The sequence below is a fragment of the Acipenser ruthenus genome, chromosome 16 (assembly GCF_902713425.1).
Source record: "Acipenser ruthenus chromosome 16, fAciRut3.2 maternal haplotype, whole genome shotgun sequence".
Lineage (NCBI taxonomy): Eukaryota > Metazoa > Chordata > Actinopteri > Acipenseriformes > Acipenseridae > Acipenser > Acipenser ruthenus.
The window spans coordinates 15,463,971-15,484,497 of NC_081204.1; the positions used below are offsets into that span (position 1 = coordinate 15,463,971).

General features: G+C 41.0%; 2 protein-coding genes across 2 annotated transcripts in view; both read left to right on the forward strand.

Moving 5' to 3' along the window:
* The first annotated feature begins 350 nt into the window (after positions 1 to 350).
* LOC117411785 (telomeric repeat-binding factor 2-interacting protein 1-like) lies at positions 351 to 11,502 on the forward strand. The gene is made up of 3 exons (XM_034019548.3): positions 351 to 507; positions 7,483 to 7,667; positions 10,643 to 11,502. Exons 2-3 carry the CDS (start codon positions 7,512 to 7,514, stop codon positions 11,138 to 11,140), a joined length of 654 nt encoding a protein of 217 aa, XP_033875439.2. The 5' UTR covers positions 351 to 507; positions 7,483 to 7,511; the 3' UTR covers positions 11,141 to 11,502.
* A 2,221-nt stretch (positions 11,503 to 13,723) lies between these two features.
* Positions 13,724 to 20,527, forward strand: part of LOC117412228 (E3 ubiquitin-protein ligase RNF123-like) — a 174,431-nt gene continuing 167,627 nt past the window's right edge. The window contains exons 1-5 of the mRNA XM_058988900.1: positions 13,724 to 13,938; positions 14,639 to 14,745; positions 15,919 to 16,006; positions 18,348 to 18,427; positions 19,766 to 19,857. Of these exons, the coding sequence (XP_058844883.1) occupies positions 14,664 to 14,745; positions 15,919 to 16,006; positions 18,348 to 18,427; positions 19,766 to 19,857 (342 nt within the window). The 5' untranslated portion in view covers positions 13,724 to 13,938; positions 14,639 to 14,663. The remainder of the gene's footprint in view (positions 13,939 to 14,638; positions 14,746 to 15,918; positions 16,007 to 18,347; positions 18,428 to 19,765; positions 19,858 to 20,527) is intronic.

The window sequence follows — 20,527 nt, forward strand, 5'->3', positions numbered from 1 at the left end:
TATTTCCTAGAAAACATTTAATAGTTGACTAAAAATCGTGTATATCTGTAAAAATCGAGGGTCAATTAAAAAAAAAAAAAACTAAACCGGAAATGCGGAACGCCAGTTATTTAGTACCATGAATCTAGCACTCTTTGGGAAATCCACAAGGTTAGAAAAGCACGCTATTCCGACACCCTGTCCTGGTTTTCAGAACTCCCATGTTTAGGTGTAACGCTTGGACATAACCCAGCAAAATATATATATATTCTACTTTTGTCTCGTTTTTTTGTTTCAAGTCCAATATGGCGCCACATTCGCTGCCGCCAATAAGCTTCACCGGATGTGAAAGTGCTCTATATTTCAAACTGGTGGGCTATTCTCACGCGCCCATCGTACCGGATGTACACTGCAAATCTCCCGCGTGGGTGCAGTTCTGAAGTACGACTGCGTCTGTGAAATTAGCAAAACAAGGTCAAAGAAACGTCAGATTATTCGCACAGTACACACCAGCTACAAGAAAACAGAGTGAGTATTGTGCAGTATCAGTAAGTAACTGCCATTCCTTCGGAGGGACATCCTAACGTTACAGTTTCTGTGGGTATTGCTGAATTTAAACATTAAGCGTTGTTCGCATTACAGGGACACGCTAAACGCTTAATGTGAAAAACTCAGAACGTGGCTCAAGTTAATGACCCGTGTAGGCAATTACATTTTTACAACGAAAATATTTCCGTTTTTTTAATTTGCAATTCAAATAACTTCTTGAACATCACAAGTATAGCCCAATTGTCAATCATTGTTCTGATCAATTCTTCCTAATCAGCTAAGGAGTAAATGTACTAACTGAACTACAACACACATAATGGTTGCTGTTGTTGATTTTGTTGTTGTTATATTTAATACAAACCGTTCTGTGGATATTTTTATAGTTTGCCTTTGCAGGTGTGCAGTGTTAAGAGCTTTGCCCACTGGATCTCATCAGAAAAAGTCGTGCGTCAATCCATTGAACACTAGAGGCTTCATTTACTAAAGGTTCTTATGCGATAACGCGTGTTAGCCAAATATAAGGGGCCTCCTAGATAGTCCCTATTTATTAACCACGATAAAGCGCGATTTAAAGATGTACATTGTGAAAATAACAGGATGGGTATGTTAGCATTGCTGAATATGCAAAATGCATGGTGATGTATTCAAATGAAGTGGCATGAGAGCATGAGGCTCATGATATTCAGACGATATTTACTAAACCAGTGGTTTTCAAACTTTTTTTCTCGCGACCCAGTGGAGGAAAAACACTTAACCCCGCGACCCAAAACAATAATATCTTCTGACTAGTTTTCATAAAATCACAATAAAGCCTGGGCAATTGATACCTGCTAGCTTTAACTGCTTCACTTTAAGTAATAATTAAAATTAGACATTGACGTTACTTGTATAACATTTTTAAATTCAGAAAAAAAGACGCTCGGGTAAGGTTTACCTAATGTGACGGGTGGGCCTGCCTGCTGTTCATGATCTCACTCCAATCTGGATCACAGGATGAAAGCGCTACTCGCATGTCAGGTGCGCTGTTGAGTCGGTTTCTTTCTTTTGTTTTTAACCTTGTCAAAGTCGAAAATCCCAGTTCGCACATTTAGGTTGTGAATGGCAGCAACAACAGAACACTAATCTTACTTAACGGTGGATATTCTTTGAAAACACTGATCCAAAACGATGACAAATGTAATGACTTGTGGCGTGTTTTCATTGTGCTATCACGGGTGAGTTGCAGCAACTCGTTTTCTTGCTCAGGCATCAAGTTTAGCTCCATTATTGATTCAGGATTTTCGAAAGCAAAAGGATCTTTCACCCAAAGCTTTTCCTTCAGATTTTCAGTGTGTTGTAACAGTGTTGCACAATTTGAAACATCAGTACTCTCGTCAAGTTGGATAGCAAAATCCCCGGCTGACTGTAACCGAGTAATAAACTGGGCTTCCAAATGCTCTGCAATGTCACATATTCGCCGAGACATTGTGTTGTCACTGAGAGGAATGCTTCTCAATTTTTCTGCAGACTTGTCATCGAAAATTGTACGCACCATATCCAGAGATGCTGGAAGAATAAGTTTTTCGGCCACTGTATGAGACATTTTCTCTTTTGCCACACGGTATGCAACCAAATATGAAGCCAGTTGTGCCTTGTCATTCAAGGTAGTTGAGCGATTAAGAACTTGAGCCGATAACTTTAACTCATGTTGCTTCCGTTGAAAATACTCGATAGGCTTATCCACGAGTTCCCCGTGTTTCCTTTCTAAATGTCTTTCCAGTTTTGATGGTTTCAGTCTTTCATTAGCAAGCACCTCGCTGCACACAACACACTGGTGCTTAGGATCCTGATTTGCGTTGAAACCAAATTTCAAAAAGGAATCATTATACTGTCGCGTCCATGATTTATTTTCCTTTTTACTTGGTTCAGATATCGATTTGGCAGTAATACTAGTACTACTAGTAGAATTAGAACTTCCTGTTTCCGGCGGCGTACTTACACTTGTATTTGACCTAGATGGATTTGATTCCGAACTTCTTTTCTGATAATAAAACGATCCATTCTCAGTCAGTTACCCAGCAACAACAAACTGACAGTGTTTGGATTCAGAATGCAGTCTTGTTGACGTTACGTCGTTAGGTGTGATTAGCTACATTCGAAACTGCTACGTTGTGATCACGTGTAGTGCGTCGTGCGTAAGATGAAACTCTGCAAACAGAAATAAGTAATTCGTCCGACTTTAATATTATTGTGTAATATTATTTTAAAACTAACGAAAAACATTTTTGTATTTTAAATTTGCAAACAACCCAGTGCCTTATCTTCCGCGACCCAGTATTGGGTCGCGACCTGTACTTTGAAAACCACTGTACTAAACTGTGCTAATGGTGAAGCGCACCTTAAATCATGTGCTAGATAGCACTGATGGAAAACAGGTGTTACTGGCTGAGATCTGTCTTAAAGCTGTGTGTTAGCACAAGGTACAGGTGTATGTATGTAACATACTACACATCCGAAACTCAGTAAATAAATAAGACTCCTTTTAAAATAAATGCGTTTATATACTAATAGGCACATATACCAGCCGACTGCATAAAATAAATAAATGCGTCTATATACAGGTTAGGGCTCTGGACTCTTGACCGGAGGGTCGTTGGTTCAATCCCAGGTGGGGGACACTGCTGCTGTACTCTTGAGCAACATACTTTACCTAGATTGCTCCAGTAAAAACCCAACTGTATAAATGGTTAATTGTATGTAAAAATAATGTGATATCTTGTAACAATTGTAAGTCACCCTGGATAAGGGCGTCTGCTAAAAAATAAATAATAATAATAATAACAGGACTTTGAAAATAAATGTCTTTATGTAGCCTATAGACATTAAAAGCATGCAAAATATGATTTTCCTAAAATAACATATTGTAACGTCACATGTAAAATGAAAGCATGCTCGAATTCAGCAGTTTATTAGCACAGGACAAATAAACAATTAAGGACCATGCCAAAGCAAAACAAAATAATAAAAACCTATCTCTCTGTGCTAAATTTCATTCTACCTGTCACTCTCCTGAGACGGCCTCTGTCACTCACACAACTGCACTCAGGCATGCACTCCTATTTATCTCTTCACATTAAACCACGCCCTCCATCATCCTTCACCAATCCCAATCTCCCGCTAGTATTCTAGCGGTACAAATGCATGTCCAGGATTGGTGAACACGGAGTGACTGGCAACCAACACTACCCCCCTGCTAGCTAGTGGCATGGCACAGCAAAACATTATGCTATACAGAAACATTAAAGACAAACAAACGGGACAGTCAATAAGTCCTGCAACGATGGAAATCGCCGTGTCGTTACAATATTGTAGCGTTACACGTGCTGTAGGTTCTACCAGGATACTGTGCAGCCGGGACAGCGGCAAGGGTGCAACATTTAAATAAGGGACTAATCTTTAATAAAGTTAGGATATATTTTTAACATGGATACACTACTACAATCACTATTTGTAATTGTATTAACATCAATACATAGTCACTTATTCTCGTTCTTCATTCCACATTTAAATGAGAAAGTAAGGAGATGGAGGATTTAAAAGCCCATTTTTACAGAGAATTGTGGGAGTATGGAACCAAGTCTTCAGTAATGTGATCCTTCAAGAAGCTGCTTGATGAGATTCTGGGATCAATAAGCTACTAACAACCAAACAAGCAAGATGGGCCAAATGGCCTCCTCTCGTTTGTAAACTTTCTTAAGTTCTTATTTAATTGTTTCCCAGCTAAACCCTATAAATTAAACTGATTGTGCTATTATTGTTACAGTATTGTTATTACAGTATACCTTTTTGTTTAAATCACGGACTGGTTTTACTAGTAGTAACGTCCTTGGTGCTTTTAATCTATGATCATTTAAATTTCTATTTGTTTGTTTGCGAATTAAAGGTATACTGTATTAACAACAATGATACAATAATACTAATAAAATCAGTTTACAGTGTTTTGCTGTGAAACTAACTTGGCTTTTAAATCCCAAGTCCTTACTTTCACATTTAAAAGTGGAATAAAGAACGAGAAAACGTTTTAATACGTGACTTGTCTTTATTAATGTTAATGCAATTATGGATAGTAATTGTAATGTTTGTCCAGCTTAATTTTTTTTATTCTAACTTTATAAAATATTTATTTGATAAAATGTTTCACCCTCGTTTGTCTGCTTTCTACATTCTGCACGCAGCAAAACACCATAAATTAAACTAAAAGCTAAGCCCCCCCCGCCCCCCCATTTATAAACTGCAGGTGTATCTAAATCTATTTTTATTTTATTTGTGAACAAAATGTATTGATAGTAAAATCCACCGCCTCTGCACTTTCAAATGAAGGAGGGCTGGGCGATCAAGTCGCTGAGCTGCGATAGGTCTGAAATGACACCAGCTCTGTGGACGAGGTTTGGTCAGATTAAACATGATCCCTGCCTGGGTAGTATATTTGGTGGCATTCTGCCATTTACCACAGAGCTTTTACAATCGCCAGGAAGTCAGAAACAATTATTTTCCGGTCAAGTATTGGCATCCCCCCTAATAACCTGATTGTGCTCCCCACAGTTTGAAAACCTCTGCAGAGGGGTAGCATGAGAGCAGTGAGGTTGGTAGAATACAAGACGAGCATCAGAACTCAATGAGTTAAAGGGGATGGATAGCTAATGCAGGGAGACCAGCAAGGAGATAGTCACAATTGTCTAATCTGGAGAATACATGAGCTTGAACCAGGAGTTGAGTGTACTAAGTAGTGAAACATGGACGGATTTAGTAGATATTGCTAAGAAAGAAGTGAATGACGGGAGGATATGTGATGAGAGAAGGAGGGGTCAAGAGTAACACCTAGGATATTAGCATAAGGGGATGGAGAGAGAGTGATAGTCAAGATGATGGAAATTGTGACAGGAGAGCATCAAGGAGGAGACTTGCATTCAACATACCCAATCTTTATTTACACACTTTACAAGGTGGGCTTCTGCCCTGCCACAGACTTTCCCCCTTGTGCAACGCACACATGGCTGGAATCGGCCAGCGCCCCCCATAGAATAATCCCCCCCCCCCCCTTAAACCCCAGCCATTTCCCCACAAGTCCTTTACTGTTCTTGTGGGAGGTTAGGATGGCGGGCAGGGGCAGCACAGGCCGCAACATGGAGCACTCCGGCAAGACCAGCGCTGGCAACTGCAATGTTGGACCTTCCATACGTGCGGCTGGCTGTCGCCATGCTCCCCGCAGCAGCAGCTGTGACGGCTGCTGGGGTTGGCCCGGCGGTTGTACTTTTGAGTCTAGAGCCTGGGATACAGCAGCCCCTCCCTCTGGCTCTGGGATACAGCAGCCCCTCCCTCTGGCTCTGGGATACAGCAGCCCCTCCCTCTGGCTCTGGGATACAGCAGCCCCTCCCTCTGGCTCTGGGATACAGCAGCCCCTCCCTCTGGCTCTGGGATACAGCAGCCCCTCCCTCTTTGGCTCTGGGGATAGATCAGCCCCTCCCAGGCCCACCGAGAGGGCGGGGAGGACAGGAAATAAAAAAAAAGTAATGCGTGATCATTCATTTCTGTTAATTTTTCTTCATGGCAACGCATGAAGCTCTCCACGATATTCAGAGTCGTTCTTTTCCTAATTACTAAGTTACTATGAATTGATTAATCTGCATTGGTAAGGCCGACTTTTTTTCCTAAATCAGAACAGCATAGCAACGCATTTCCTGAAAAGTACGGCAAAAACATTCTGAGGAAAAGTGTCATGACTTGTCCATGTAAACGTCGTCATTGTTTGCCTTCAGAAGTCTGAGGATGATTTAATTGAGCTAGTTACATGACAAGCTGATAATATCTCTTGACTTCAGCCAAAGAAGCAGGCACGGTAATGTTAATGTTACCATAATGAAAAACAGTAATGTAGTTTTCTACTGAAGCACGGTCAGCCACTGCAGGACAACAAAGTGTATTTCTCAAACTGACCATTTTAAGAGCGGTGAAAGCAGAACACATAGAAATACTTGGGACTGTAATTAGGAAATGTACTCCTGGGGAAATAAAATAAAACATTAAGGGAATTAGAAATGAAATGTACTGCAGCTTACCTGACTCCAGTAGAAAAACTGCCATTCACTAAACTTAGCTTTCAGAGTGTGATAATGAAAAAGAATGGTTTGGAAATATCTAAAATACATGATACTGTGTTTACTGTGGTGAATTTAATATCGAAATAACAGAACAAACTCACGGAAACTTCAACTTGTTTTTTAATGAAACAATGAATGGTTACATGTACAGTAAAAACATCAGTGCTGGCTGTGTTGCATGCTGTGAGACCAGGACTCCACTAACACTGAACAAGGGAGATGCAGCACATTACAACTGTACACAAATAGAGGTGCCGTCACCACTTCCATACACAACACTTATATCACAAATATAAAATGTGCAGTCATCAGCTGCATAGATTACCTATTGAACAGAATGAGGCAACAAGCAAGTGAGTACTAGAAGTTCATATTTTAGTGTCTTAAGTTGTAGTTCAGTTGAATATGGTAACAGCCAATTTGCTCTTAAAGTGGCACCCAACAATTTGATTTGGCCACCAATTTCTTCTGGCCGTTGGCTCCAAAGGCAATCATTTAGTCTGGAGCCCTGTTTAGGCTGCTTGCTGGTTGATAAAAAAAAAAAAAAATTCTGAATAAATAAATAGCTATTATTAAGTTAAGCTGTTTTTCTTGCTGTGGCCAACAATTAGCTGTATATATGAATTGCACAACATTCTGCACTTTGGCCTTGACTTAAGTTTAGTGCCCATGGTACTCTCTACACATGTATTGAACTGAAGGCCATTTTGGCCTTGCCCGTTTTGTTGGCAATTTAGAGCCCTGCTGTTGTGTAAAGAGATAAATCTTTACGATGTGTTCAACATTTCCCAAGTGAATGGACTCGCTTGTGTTTCAGTTGAAAACCAGGCTGTGGAGCAAGAGGAAATGAAGAAGCCGACAAACAGAGTAGAGAAAGAGGAAGAAGTCCTGGAGAAAGGGATGAGCGACACAGAAGTGAAGATTCGTCAAGGACAAGCGGTCACTACGGAGTCCACCCAGCTCACACAGAGCATTCTGGAATTGTTCATCCGGGAATTTGAGGTAAGCCTTACACATTTTTACCTTGTGCAGAAAAAAATATCACACATCTGCCATAGTTTCAGGAAGTTCAAGTTATGATGACGTATCACTTTAAACAATAAACCACACAGCCTTATGAAGACACATGAGAATAAGAATCATTCGCATTACTGAAAGTCTGGAGTTTTTCAATGGCATGGTATAAAATGCTTTGCTGGAGAGAAGGACGCATCTTGTGCCTATTGGAGCTCCCTGTATTTTATTTGTATGTCTATGGGGACACCAGTTTGGCGTAGAAATATATTGTCAACTAAAATGCCAAAATACCATGCCCTATAAAACGGAACATAATATTTTTCTTCATTAGCCTTTGAATGATAGATAGCCATCAATTAAAGATAAAATTAAAATATTTTTCTGTATATTGATGTCAGTAAATGGGGCCTGTCTCTATAACAGGCTAGTTTTTTCCCACCTGCCTAAAAAAAAACCGACAAAAGCGAGATAAAATACTCTGACGACTCCAATTGTTTGCATAATTTCTATCAATTTAAATCTATAATGTTTATTATATCTACTGTAAATGTGCTATTTTGCAGACACGGCACACAGGTACTGTAATTACTCAGACAGTGTTTTATTAAAGTTAGTAAAATGACAATACTTAAATATGTAACTTATTTAAAAAGTCTGATTTCATATGATGCAAAACACTGAAACGTGGATTGTTTTTGCAGTGTTCTCTGTCGGTTGCCAACTGCAAGATATATTTTAGTGTTTTGTATTTTTGGCACACATTGATTTCGGCTGGTCGTTCATTCAAATGCACAACAATTGGGTCACGCATGACTGATGTGAGAAATAAACATTTAACCCTTTGCGGTCCTATGTTGGACCTGGTCCGACATTACAATTTTCCCTTTCCGGTCCGACATCATCAAAAAGACGTAAAAAAAACAGGTCTCTAGTCATTTTTTCTCCGGAAAAAGCCGAGAAAACCATTCAATAGCTGTGTGAGACCGATAGGAGCCGAGAGAAGCCGAAAAAAAGGGGGCGTATCTCATGAATACAGATAGCCCCGACACCACATAGATAACACGGACATAAACAAACAAGATAGTTGCTTCTGCATCCAGCGCTCCAAGAATATCACAGACATTTGCAGAGCTTTTTTTAGATGTTATAGTAATAAAATAATGACTTGGATCGCATTATTGGAGTTTGGTGATAAAACGAGTGATCAGGAGATGATTTATCGGTATGCACTACTATGAAGAGGTATGTGAAAAATACAAGGGGTGGAGCGGGGCTGGAGATGCAGTACTGAGTGTCCTGTTGATATGCAGTGCCTTTTAAACCTGTTTTACTGTGAAAAAAAATACTTTTAAACAGCGAGTCTAAAATAAACTGCACGTGTGAAAATAAATTGGACCTGACGCGCCTGAGACGCGCTGAATAAATGGACCGCTAAGGGTTAAGGGCCAATGAACACTAGACACGAACTGAACGAAAAATAATTGAAGCAACAGAATGAAGATTTAGCTTTGTTCACTTCGCCTGCGGTGTGGATTACTTCATTTAAATCAATATGTTTATCGGTGATCTGTGACTATAAGCTCATTCTGTCAGGGGATCCCTGTTCCTGTATTTTAAATATGTTCTATATGTGTAGCCTGTTTAACCTGCGCGTGAGGCTTGTCTGAGCCGCTGGATAAAGAGATTAACTTTAGGAATTACAGTGTGGAGATCCGGTTCAATCGGCTTGTATGAGCTGCTGGATAAAGAGATTAACATCAGGAATTCCAGTGTGGAGATCCGGTTCAACCACTGAAAGATTCAGGTGATTTGACAAATACTGGACCCTGGTCATGCAACTGCTGTGAGAGCCTTACAAAAAATAAATAAAAACAATTTCAGTAATTATATATATATATATATACATACAGTGCTACCCCGTTATAATGCGGCTGTCGGGGTCCATAATTAGGAGATTGCGTTCTTTGTGTTTCACCTTATAACGAATATTGGCATTTTTCTTGCCAAAATCATTTACAACGCCCACAAGCCAAATTAATATTGTACCGTACGATGGAAAATGAAGGAAGGAGACACACACAATTTGCAGGTTCTCACATCCACGGTCTGTTGGGATGATTATTCCTGGCTTGGACCACACCAAAAACAACAAACAGTCTTGCACTCTCCCAGCAGCACATTCACACAGCAGCACATTCACACAGCAGCACATTCACACAGCAGCACATTCACACAGCAGCACATTCACACAGCAGTCTCACTCCTGTATGCTTTCATGTCCCGCCTCCCCGGACGTCACCCACCAATCCCGGATGAGGCAAGCTTGCCACTTCCCTGCTAACAAACACACACACACACACTCTTCTTGTTGGAAATGCCACATACTAAACCTGTACCTGTCCCATCATAAATTATTATCTTTAATTACAAATATAATAATGTATTAATCTCCAGCACTATAAAGCTGATTTTGTTCTATCATTCTAATCAACACGTTTCATTTATAGCTATATTAATAAACTGAACAGTTGTATACATTGCATTGCAGAATACTATTGCAGTAATTAAACAGCAAGCATTCAATATGTGTAAGCACTATAATAAACAATATGATTGCAAAAGCTTAAGCTTTGAATTCAAATATACTTTTAAAAACAGTAGCGGAATGTCACAGCTGTATCATCAAAACATGAATCCATCTTTAACTGTATAACAACATTACCTATAGGAACTAAAGTATTCAAATGAAAAAGCACATACATAAACCATTTCAAATTGTGCTTGTTGGTACTATAATTAAATCAAATCTGTGCTCTGTTCATAAAGGCTTGGCACTGAAAGAGTTAAGCGTCCATTAAGCTTATATGTTCCAGTAAATCCGCCTCAGCTGCCGTATCTTTCTTGCATATTTATAGTATTGTTCTCTCACTTGTCTGACTTTTTATCTATTGCTTTTTCAGCCTGATGATGAGATCCCAGATCTAGAAGTGACTGGTGAGGCAAGAGACCAGGAGGAAGCAGGGGCCCAGAGTGTTGTAGCTGGCCAGGAGAGTGTGCCCATGGCTGGGAGAGCTGAGTTAGAGGTGCCCCATTACAGCTTGTCTTGGCTTTGTAAGTTTATGATCTATGGGGAATCATTCATTGTAGAGTCCTCTGAACCCTCTGAAGCGGAGCTGGTAGAGGCCATCGCTGCTTTGCATTTCCTGATGGACGAGTTTGGAGTGGACCTGGCGTGCGTGATGCAGAGCTTGCTGAAGAACAGCGGTGATTTCCAGGCTGTGCGGCACTACCTGCGCACCGGCCGCAGAGCGGACGGGAGACCCCTCTGGACACGGCACGACGACCTGGATCTGCAGTCAGGAGACCCCACCACAAAACAGGCTCTAATACTCAAGTATGGAGAGGAAAACGTGGCCAAGAGGGTGGCATTTTTCAGTACTGACCTGCAGAGGGATTAAAGGCTGTTTTTGTTCTTGTTGTTTTTGTATGTTGATTTAATAAAAATAAAACACTGAAATGGTTCACATTTTTCAGTGCAGTTTGGAAACTGGATTGTTTTAGTTCAAATTTAAAAAATGGTTTTGTGATGATGACAATATTACTGTCTCCAGTTTATAAAAATGAATATACCACGATATCAAAGGGATTGTGTTTGTCAGCTGAAATCCTGGCGTTGGTTGATAAAAGTATTATTTTTGTTACCAAGTTTTTCCTACTGTAAAAAAAAACAAAAAAAAAACTAATAGTTATCTGACAAGATGGACAGTCTGCATTTTTCTTCTCAATTGTTCTTAATAAAAAATATTTTATGAGCATTTTATGTTTTTGGTGTTCATTCATAGAGGTGTGAATATACAGAGTATACAGAGACCTGTCAAGTAAATCGGAGTGGGAGTCTTGCTCTCTTCACAAGATGGAGCTGTGATCACGTTACTCATGATGATAAGAACAGATTTTTAAAGCTTTGGTCATCACTCTTTTAGTTCAGTCACCCGTCACATTAAAAAGAATGAATTCAATGCACACATCATGTGCAGTTAAACTAAAATCTCCTCTACAGATCTTTCTAATAGAGAGCTGCTGTGATTAGCACAGACAAGGTGTTAGATGGGATTTATGTAAAGGTTTGTTTTCACAATCCAACTCCACCAGTTATTGTTAAGTGCTGCAGTTCCATTGACCTCACTGCCATGTGCACAGAATTGAATGTATTGTGAAGTGCTGCAGTTCCATTGACCTCACTGCCATGTGCACAGAATTGAATGCATTGTGAAGTACTGCAGTTCCATTGACCTCACTGCCATGTGCACAGAATTGAATGCATTGTGAAGTACTGCAGTTCCATTGATCTCACTGCCATGTGCACAGAATTGAATGCATTGTGAAGTACTGCAGTTCCATTGACCTCACTGCCATGTGCACAGAATTGAATGCATTGTGAAGTACTGCAGTTCCATTGACCTCACTGCCATGTGCACAGAATTGAATGCATTGTTTTCCGTTGTTATTTCTTTACATAGCAGAATCAAGGACACGGCACAAGATGCATCTGGTTTCTACACAACTGTTTTCCCTTTAAAACAGAATCCATCAAGTCCTGAAACTAATAACAGTGCTGTAATAAGAACAATCCCAGAGTGCACCGTGGTCTCGTGGTGGATCAGACGTATGAATGCTGTAAATGCAGAAGCACTGGGGTTTGCAGCATGTGTTCCCTGTTGAGCACCACTCTGACTCCTTGCTGTCTAAATATCTACCCTAGAAAACAAACACATGCAAAACATTTGAATGAACTCTGAAACGTTATCCATTTACTACCAATGCTGAACACCTGGGTGGGATATTTGCTGTTCATTTTCTGAACTGAATGTCATACTGCACCAATCCATTGTGGAAAACCGTTAGTGGCATAAAGTGAAGAACAAATCTACCAGTAGGATGCTGCTCTTGTGTGACAGCTTTCTCATTACAATAATTAGAATATCTTTGAAGAGCAGATTATTATTTATTCATGGATACCAAGGTATTTGCTAAATAACCTTTATGAGGTAGAATGAGACTGGCACCACTAACCAGCTGAGAGCTATCTGCAGTGAGCATGCTAACACTGAGACTGACACCACTAACCAGCTGAGAGCTATCTGCAGTGAGCATGCTAACACTGAGACTGACACCACTAACCAGCTGAGAGCTATCTGCAGTGAGCATGCTAACACTGAGACTGACACCACTAACCAGCAGACAGCTATCTGCAGTGAGCATGCTAACACTGAGACTGGCACCACTAACCAGCTGAGAGCTATCTGCAGTGAGCATGCTAACACTGAGACTGACACCACTAACCAGCTGAGAGCTATCTGCAGTGAGCATGCTAACACTGAGACTGACACCACTAACCAGCTGAGAGCTATCTGCAGTGAGCATGCTAACACTGAGACTAGCACCACTAACCAGCTGAGAGCTATCTGCAGTGAGCATGCTAACACTGAGACTGGCACCACTAACCAGCTGAGAGCTATCTGCAGTGAGCATGCTAACACTGAGACTGACACCACTAACCAGCTGAGAGCTATCTGCAGTGAGCATGCTAACACTGAGACTGACACCACTAACCAGCTGAGAGCTATCTGCAGTCAGCATGCTAACGCTGAATTTAAAAAATGTAACTAATTTTCATTCTCAGATTAGCACAACAAATAGACAAGAGCAGCTTTAGTTAAGGACACCCATAACCGCATCTTAAATGCTTATATGGTATTTCATATTAAAAATACAATTAAAAATGAGGTTACCATCAATATCATGATGATTATTATTATTATCACTAATAGCAATAATAATAATATTACAAATATTAAACATTAAAATGCCACAAGTTAAAAGAAAAAAAAAAGATACCAAACATGAGTCGTAAATTAATTTATTCACAGAAAAATTGTAACGGGAAACCTTACTGGACTTACTTTCGAAATGCGCGTTCTACAATGTTTCTTTCCTGACAAGCAGCCTTTTTGCTCCCCCCGACTCTCCGTAGATTGGGTATGCTGTAGCTGGGTTGTTGTTGTCAGAATTTAAAGGGGATACCGGATTGCAAACCGCCCCCTCCTTGCTCCAGCCTGGATCGCAGTTATAGAACCGACCCGAGCGTCGCCGAGCACCCAGTACCTCTGACAGAAACAGGATAGGCAGCGAGAGAGAGACAAACAGACAGAGGCAGGAAGACACGATCCCGGAGATCAGTCCGAGACAGACCAGTGTATGTAATTATAAAGCAAGCTCAATCGTTAACACAAAATCGATCAGTGAAATGTACAAATATCAGTTTCACAGGTTTCAAATGAACGTGTTCAGTAATATTTAATAATATTTCTGTTTTTATGAAACTCCAATTACTACTTTTAAATAAGAGCACTCTCGTGCATATATGTTTTCTAGAATTTTTAAATATTGTACTGAAACGAGTATGTTTACATTTCACTTAACTTTCATGAACTGTATATAAATAGCACACTCAACGCTGTTTTGTTTAAAACGCTCCACGGTAGCATTAGAGTTTCGATTTTACAATTTGCTTGGATGTCAAATTTATAGTAGCCGATTCGTTTACGTTATTATTAGTTATTACTAAGATTTCGTTATTACAATGTATGTAGAAATTGTCAAACCTAATGAAGAGATGTATTTTTGTAATAACCAAGGGAAACAGTTGACGGTATTTCTGAATTTACTAAAGAGAACTATAGTGTTCATGGAAGTTCATCTCATTCTGTTACCCTGGAGGCCTGTGTTCCAATCCTGCTCTGTTAACAAGTGCAGTTTGGTAGTCTTAATCCTGCCAAATTGATTCATCATTTATCATCAATGCATATGGTGATACATATTGTGACATTAGTGTGTTGTTACAAGTACTGTCTGGCACTTGATGTTTCCATTCTCATGCTGTGTTTCTCCCCCAGTGACCTGGTCTTGCTGGTGGGAAGGATGAGCTCTAAGTGGGGCGGCACGGCGCTGTCCCACCGCAGCTACAGGCTGGCCTCTGACACAGACATGCCCAAAGTGGCAGGTAAGCTCCCTTGAGCACTAGGACTGGCTGACACGGGGGGCTGGCTGTACACCTATACAGCCTTCTGGTAGTGTCCACTGAAAAAGATGCAATGTGTACCTGTTGCAGTAACATCTTTTAAATAGATCTAGAGAACTGCTTATCCAAGGGATGGAACTTGGTAAGGACATTCTTCAGCACAAAAATTCAGAATCTGAGGATGTACTGTATAGAGGCACCTGTACACCCATGCATTCACATGTACATATGCACCACTACATTTATACATACATGTTGTATGATAGTAAAATAAATGTTCTATAGCAGAACCTTTTAAATTATACAACGTTAGTGTCTCCCGTTTGGTTACATTGGTATTCTTTTTTTTTTTTTTTTTTACAAAAATAGGGTGGCAATTGTATTTCATAGTGCTGTATGTTATAATTAATCTGGTCTATTTGTATCTAGTTGTCAAATTTTGACAAACCATGCATTCTCATGAAAAGCTCCACCACATTAAAAAGGACACTACTTCAATAAAACCAGAGAATGTAACACCATTCATGGCAGTCCTTTGTTGCTGTATATGTCATTATTGTTTGAATACATTGTCAGTGATTGTTTGTGTGTAGATCTGGATCCATTTCTCCTGAGTTTGTAAACTTCCTACTGGTTCTACAGTGGGGTCAAGTCACTGGATCTGAACAGTATCATTTATCTTGAACACAAGAAGTGTTTCCACATACTGTAAATCAGCCATTGTAATATTCTTTACCTTGATACAAATACTAATTTGCTTACCTAATGACAGCTAGGTTTTAAAAACCACTTCTACAGTTTTCATGAATCTCTTCATTGCTATGTCCTGTTCTGTACCATGCTGTTGATAGCTGTGATTGTGAATTCACAGGCAGAGGGAGATGTTACTGACATTCTTGTTCTATGGTAGTATATGCTTATTCGACCCACGACAAGTTCTGTATAAACAAGCATTTGTGTAATTGAAAAAGCAACCAGGTTTGTAAACCTGTGGTCTTTAAAGAGGACAGCAAGACGAGTAATCGGCTTCAGCAATATGCTAATCAGACATTGAGAAAACGCTGCAGGCAATGTCAGCAAAGCAGGTCCTGTGAGTCGGCTGCCTGCCTGCAGTGTGCCTCTGCCCCTCTCACCTTGCTGTGTCACTCGTTCCAGGAATCGTCAATGAGAAGCTGTTGAGTGACTATCTGAACCACATATTCCCCAGCACCAGCAAGCCCCAGCAGCCAGCAGCAGCTTTCAGGTAGGGAGGCCTTCGCAATATACACATTTTATTCCACACTAGAAAGGGTAATAAAAATGATTTCCAACATCACTTCCTCTATCGGTGTCACTGCCATGGTCTAGTGTGAAGACAGAAAGTGGAGGCCATTGAACCCTTGTGAAGCTGCAGGGTGGTACTGAAACCCTTGTGAAGCTGCAGGGTGGTACTGAAACCCTTGTGAAGCTGCAGGGTGGTACTGAAACCCTTGTGAAGCTGCATGTTCTTGCATTGTATCTATACTGAACTTTATCTATGTATTTATTGAGTAGACAATGGACTGGTGTTGAACGCAGTGTTTCTCCATTAGAAGTTGCCTGGTTGATAGGTTTTGGGTTAGTGTATGTCCTGCTACCTAACCCCTTCACTTTCTCTCCCTGACATTGGGAGCAGCGTGCCAGCCTTGGTGTGTGGGGTCAGGTTACTGTCTGCTCTATCAATAGACCCGCAGTAACGAAGGCCTCGGCTGCAAAAATAGCTGAGGAGAGTAAGCAGAGCCAGTGCCTGCTCTGTCTGTGCGATCGGGTTGCTGTGCAATCCACATGAGGCTTGTGCAAGAGCACCTGCGACCCGTGATGTTGTTCTTGTCTGCTTGCCTGCAGGCGTGGGCCTGCCCATGCTCTTTCTGTAGCAGTGTACTGGAGAACCATGTTAGATCTCTGCTTTCTGTTATTCCCGACAATCGGAATCTGGGCATATAGATTCACCTGTCCTTCCATTCGTCCGTCCATCCATCCAGCCATTAATTAAGAACGAGAGGAGGCTATTCAGTCCATCAGTCCGGTTCCTAGAATTCATTGATTTCAAGTCTTAAAGGATCCCATGGATTCTGCCTCAACGACATGACTAGGTAGCCCATTTCGTACCCTCACCACTGTCTGTGTGAAGAGGTGTCTCCTCTCTGTTTAAGTCTCTCCACTTTATTCCCAGCTGTGTTCTCTGGGACTGGTTTGTGTGTTTTGCTTACTGGCTAGGGTTTAGGGTCAACTCCTTTTAACATTCATACAGTCATTTCAAATTGTAAATGAACAAATCGATACACGCTATGTTGAAAATGGAGAATTATACAAAATGGTGATACATAGATAGACATGGTATATGACTTTTGTGTAATGTCCAGTTGCAAATGGGATTGTAGATTTGAACAAACAACTCCAGTTTAATACTGCAAAGAGATACATGCTGGTTTCATTCTTCAGATGGCATTACAATTCTAAAGGTTTTTATAATTACATTTTAGGATAGTGTGAATAGCCGATACCCTAGCCTCTGCTACTTGACTTTTCAGTACTGAAGCAAAAATACAACCATGAAGTCATTTTCTAGGAATAAGCAATGGAGGAACAGGCAACTCTGGATGTGGACTCTGCCTTTACAAAGACATTGCCCTGAAACTTATTAAAGGAGCATTAAACAATGTTTTAGACATGTGGCCAGCGCTCCACAGAAGGGTTTGGGTCATTCAATCATTTAGTCTCCAATTTGGACACTATGTGAGTAAAATGCAACATTACCTTCAAGTCATGAGTACTTTCAATAAATACTGTACTTAGCAAAAGGCCTGCATGCACATACTAATTTAGCTATCTAAATTTCTAATATTTAAAAAAAAACCTGTAGCGATACTACACTAATGCAAATAAAGAAATTATAATATTGTATTCCTTATTGATTGCCTTCAATCAATATAAAGCATCTCGACTCTCTCCAGACACGGAATATTGTTTTTATCGTATAGATTTACCTTCCAAAAATTCGGTTGCCAGATTGTTTATTTTATTTGACAGACAGATAGCTAAATTAGTAGGTTTGGTTGAAGTTGACTAAGACGGCACTGACAAATCTCTTATTCACCAGTCACAAACACCCCTATTGAAAACCCAGATTACTGGTCACGTGGTTCTGCCAGTTCCCAGGCAGGCTACAGTTAGCTGTCCCGGTATTTGCATGACCCATTCTCTAGCTACTGCTTGCAGTATATTCACAATTGAGCATTGAGATGCCGGGAACCAACGAAGTACAAGAAGCTTGATTAGAAGCAAACTCGAGATGTGAAGCAAAATTGCTATAATGTGTAGTTTATCTGGAGCGCTACATGTATCCATGTTCCTGGTGTTATGTATGATATGGAGCAGTTGTTCTATAGAAGGTGGTGAATGGCATTAAGTCCCAGTATAACAAGTGGTTTCTTTGAACCAGAGCAGGTCCCACAGTGAAGGCAGGCTTGTTTCTCAGGATGTGTGTGTGTGTGCTCTCCAAGAAGCTCAACAGTGAAGGCAGGCTTGTTTCTCAGGCTGTGTGTGTGTTTGTGTGTTCTCTCTAGGAAGCCGCTAACCTTTCTGGATCTGGGGGATCACTTGGACAGGCTGCTAGCAGAAGGGGAGCCTGCTGAGGAGAGCAAAGGTGATGCCCATGACTGTCAACCTATACATGAACCAAACAAGAGGCTCTCAGCAAGACTGCTCACTGTATTTAACTTCTACTCCATGGGATTGTATTAAGAGGAATAATTATGTGGTTCTACTTAATGAAATCATTCCATAAAGCTTACCTCTTGTGCATTCACTATGCAAGTCTCACATGTGTTAAAGCACATGTCACTTCAAACATGTATTTTAACTTTAGAAAATGATATCTGGTACCATACTGGGTTAAAGAAAGTTCTCAGTTTTGTTATTTCACCTCAGCAATGTCTTAGGGATCACATTCTCTCCATGCCGCCTTTCTAAAAGGTAATATTGAGCAAAAGCGACATCAAAAACTCAACAAAAAACTATTCAAGCAAATGTTAGTAACTTTTTTGCTGAATCCCATCCATTTTATGCTAGTGCTCTAAACAGTATTCTTGCAAGACTTTGACTCCAGAGGGTATGTACTTGCACTACTTATAACAGAAGTACAATGTGTTTGTAGACATGCCACTTTTGCTTTCAACAATTACATTTGGACCTGGCTCTGCAGCCCAGTTGTGATTGTAGAGTGAATCCTAGTGCATGAGGAGACAGAGGGCTGGACCTGGCTCTGCAGCACAGTTGTGATTGTAGAGTGAATCCTGGTGCGTGAGGAGACAGAGGGCTGGACCTGACTCTGCAGCCCAGTTGTAGAGTGAATCCTGGTGCATGAGGAGACAGAGGGCTGGACCTGGCTCTGCAGCCCAGTTGTGATTGTAGAGTGAATCCTAGTGCATGAGGAGACAGAGGGCTGGACCTGGCTCTGCAGCCCAGTTGTGATTGTAGAGTGAATCCTAGTGCATGAGGAGACAGAGGGCTGGACCTGGCTCTGCAGCCCAGTTGTGATTGTAGAGTGAATCCTGGTGCGTGAGGAGACAGAGGGCTGGACCTGACTCTGCAGCCCAGTTGTGATTGTAGAGTGAATCCTGGTGCATGAGGAGAGAGGGCTGGACCTGGCTCTGCAGCCCAGTTGTGATTGTAGAGTGAATCCTGGTGCATGAGGAGACAGAGGGCTGGACCTGACACTGCAGCCCATTTGTGATTGGAGAGTGAATCCTGGTGCATGAGGAGACAGAGGGCTGGACCTGGCTCTGCAGCCCAGTTGTGATTGTAGAGTGAATCCTGGTGCATGAGGAGACAGAAGGCTGGACCTGGCTCTGCAGCACAGTTGTGATTGTAGAGTGAATCCTGGTGCATGAGAAGACAGAGGGCTGGACCTGGCTCTGCAGCCCAGTTGGTGATGAGCTCAATGAGAAGCTCCAGCTGATTGTTCTCTGATTTTGCTCTCCAGATGTTGATGGGCGTCTGGGCCCTCCCACTGTTGTCCTGGACCACACCAGCGGCTTCGAGGGGCTGCTCTTAGTGGACGATGACCTCCTAGGGGTAAGGAGAGTGATCACACTGCTGTGTTATTACCAGCTCCTTGCTGAGAATGACATACTCCAACTAGGATTATACTTCTTTGTTGAAACATCATGGAACCTGTTCATTGTGCAGTGGGCTGCAGGGACTTTGCTACTTAAGTAGATCATTTTCAATGTATTCTTTGCTTCTGACCAGCAGTGACCAAATGCAACTGGGGCAGAGATTTCCAAACTAAGGACAATCGCAGCCAATGAAAGGGGTGTCAATGTTACCCAACGCTTTCCTACTGTTGATTTAGGATACCAGTATCTCCACCCAGTTAACTTTATGAGCCCCTAAAAGATAAACGCCAAAAAGGAGCAAACCTACACGTAACCAATCCATTTTCTTCTGCTAAGAGAAACAACATCGTTACTGTCCCACTTCTTTAAGAAACAATTTTAATTTGGGGTTTCAAGTACATTGGATTAAAGGTTGCTTTGGTTAAGCACACGTCTGTTTTAGTAATTATTGACCTGGCATCCAACAGAACTCATTTCACGTGACCCCTTCCCCAAAGTCTTGGAGATTGTAAACAATTTCTGTTCAGCTAGAATTGCAAGTAGTTAAGCACTGGAGTACTTCAAAGAATAAAACCATTTTGCATTAAATAACAAATGTGGTATAGAATAAAATCCAACGTGTCTAT

Coding starts and splice junctions, on each gene's coding strand:
- LOC117411785 (XM_034019548.3), top strand. CDS start 7,512: ATGAAGAAGCCGACAAACAGAGTAGAGAAAGAGGAAGAAGTCCTGGAG. Junction 7,668..10,642: donor TGTTCATCCGGGAATTTGAG/GTAAGCCTTACA, acceptor TTGCTTTTTCAG/CCTGATGATGAGATCCCAGA.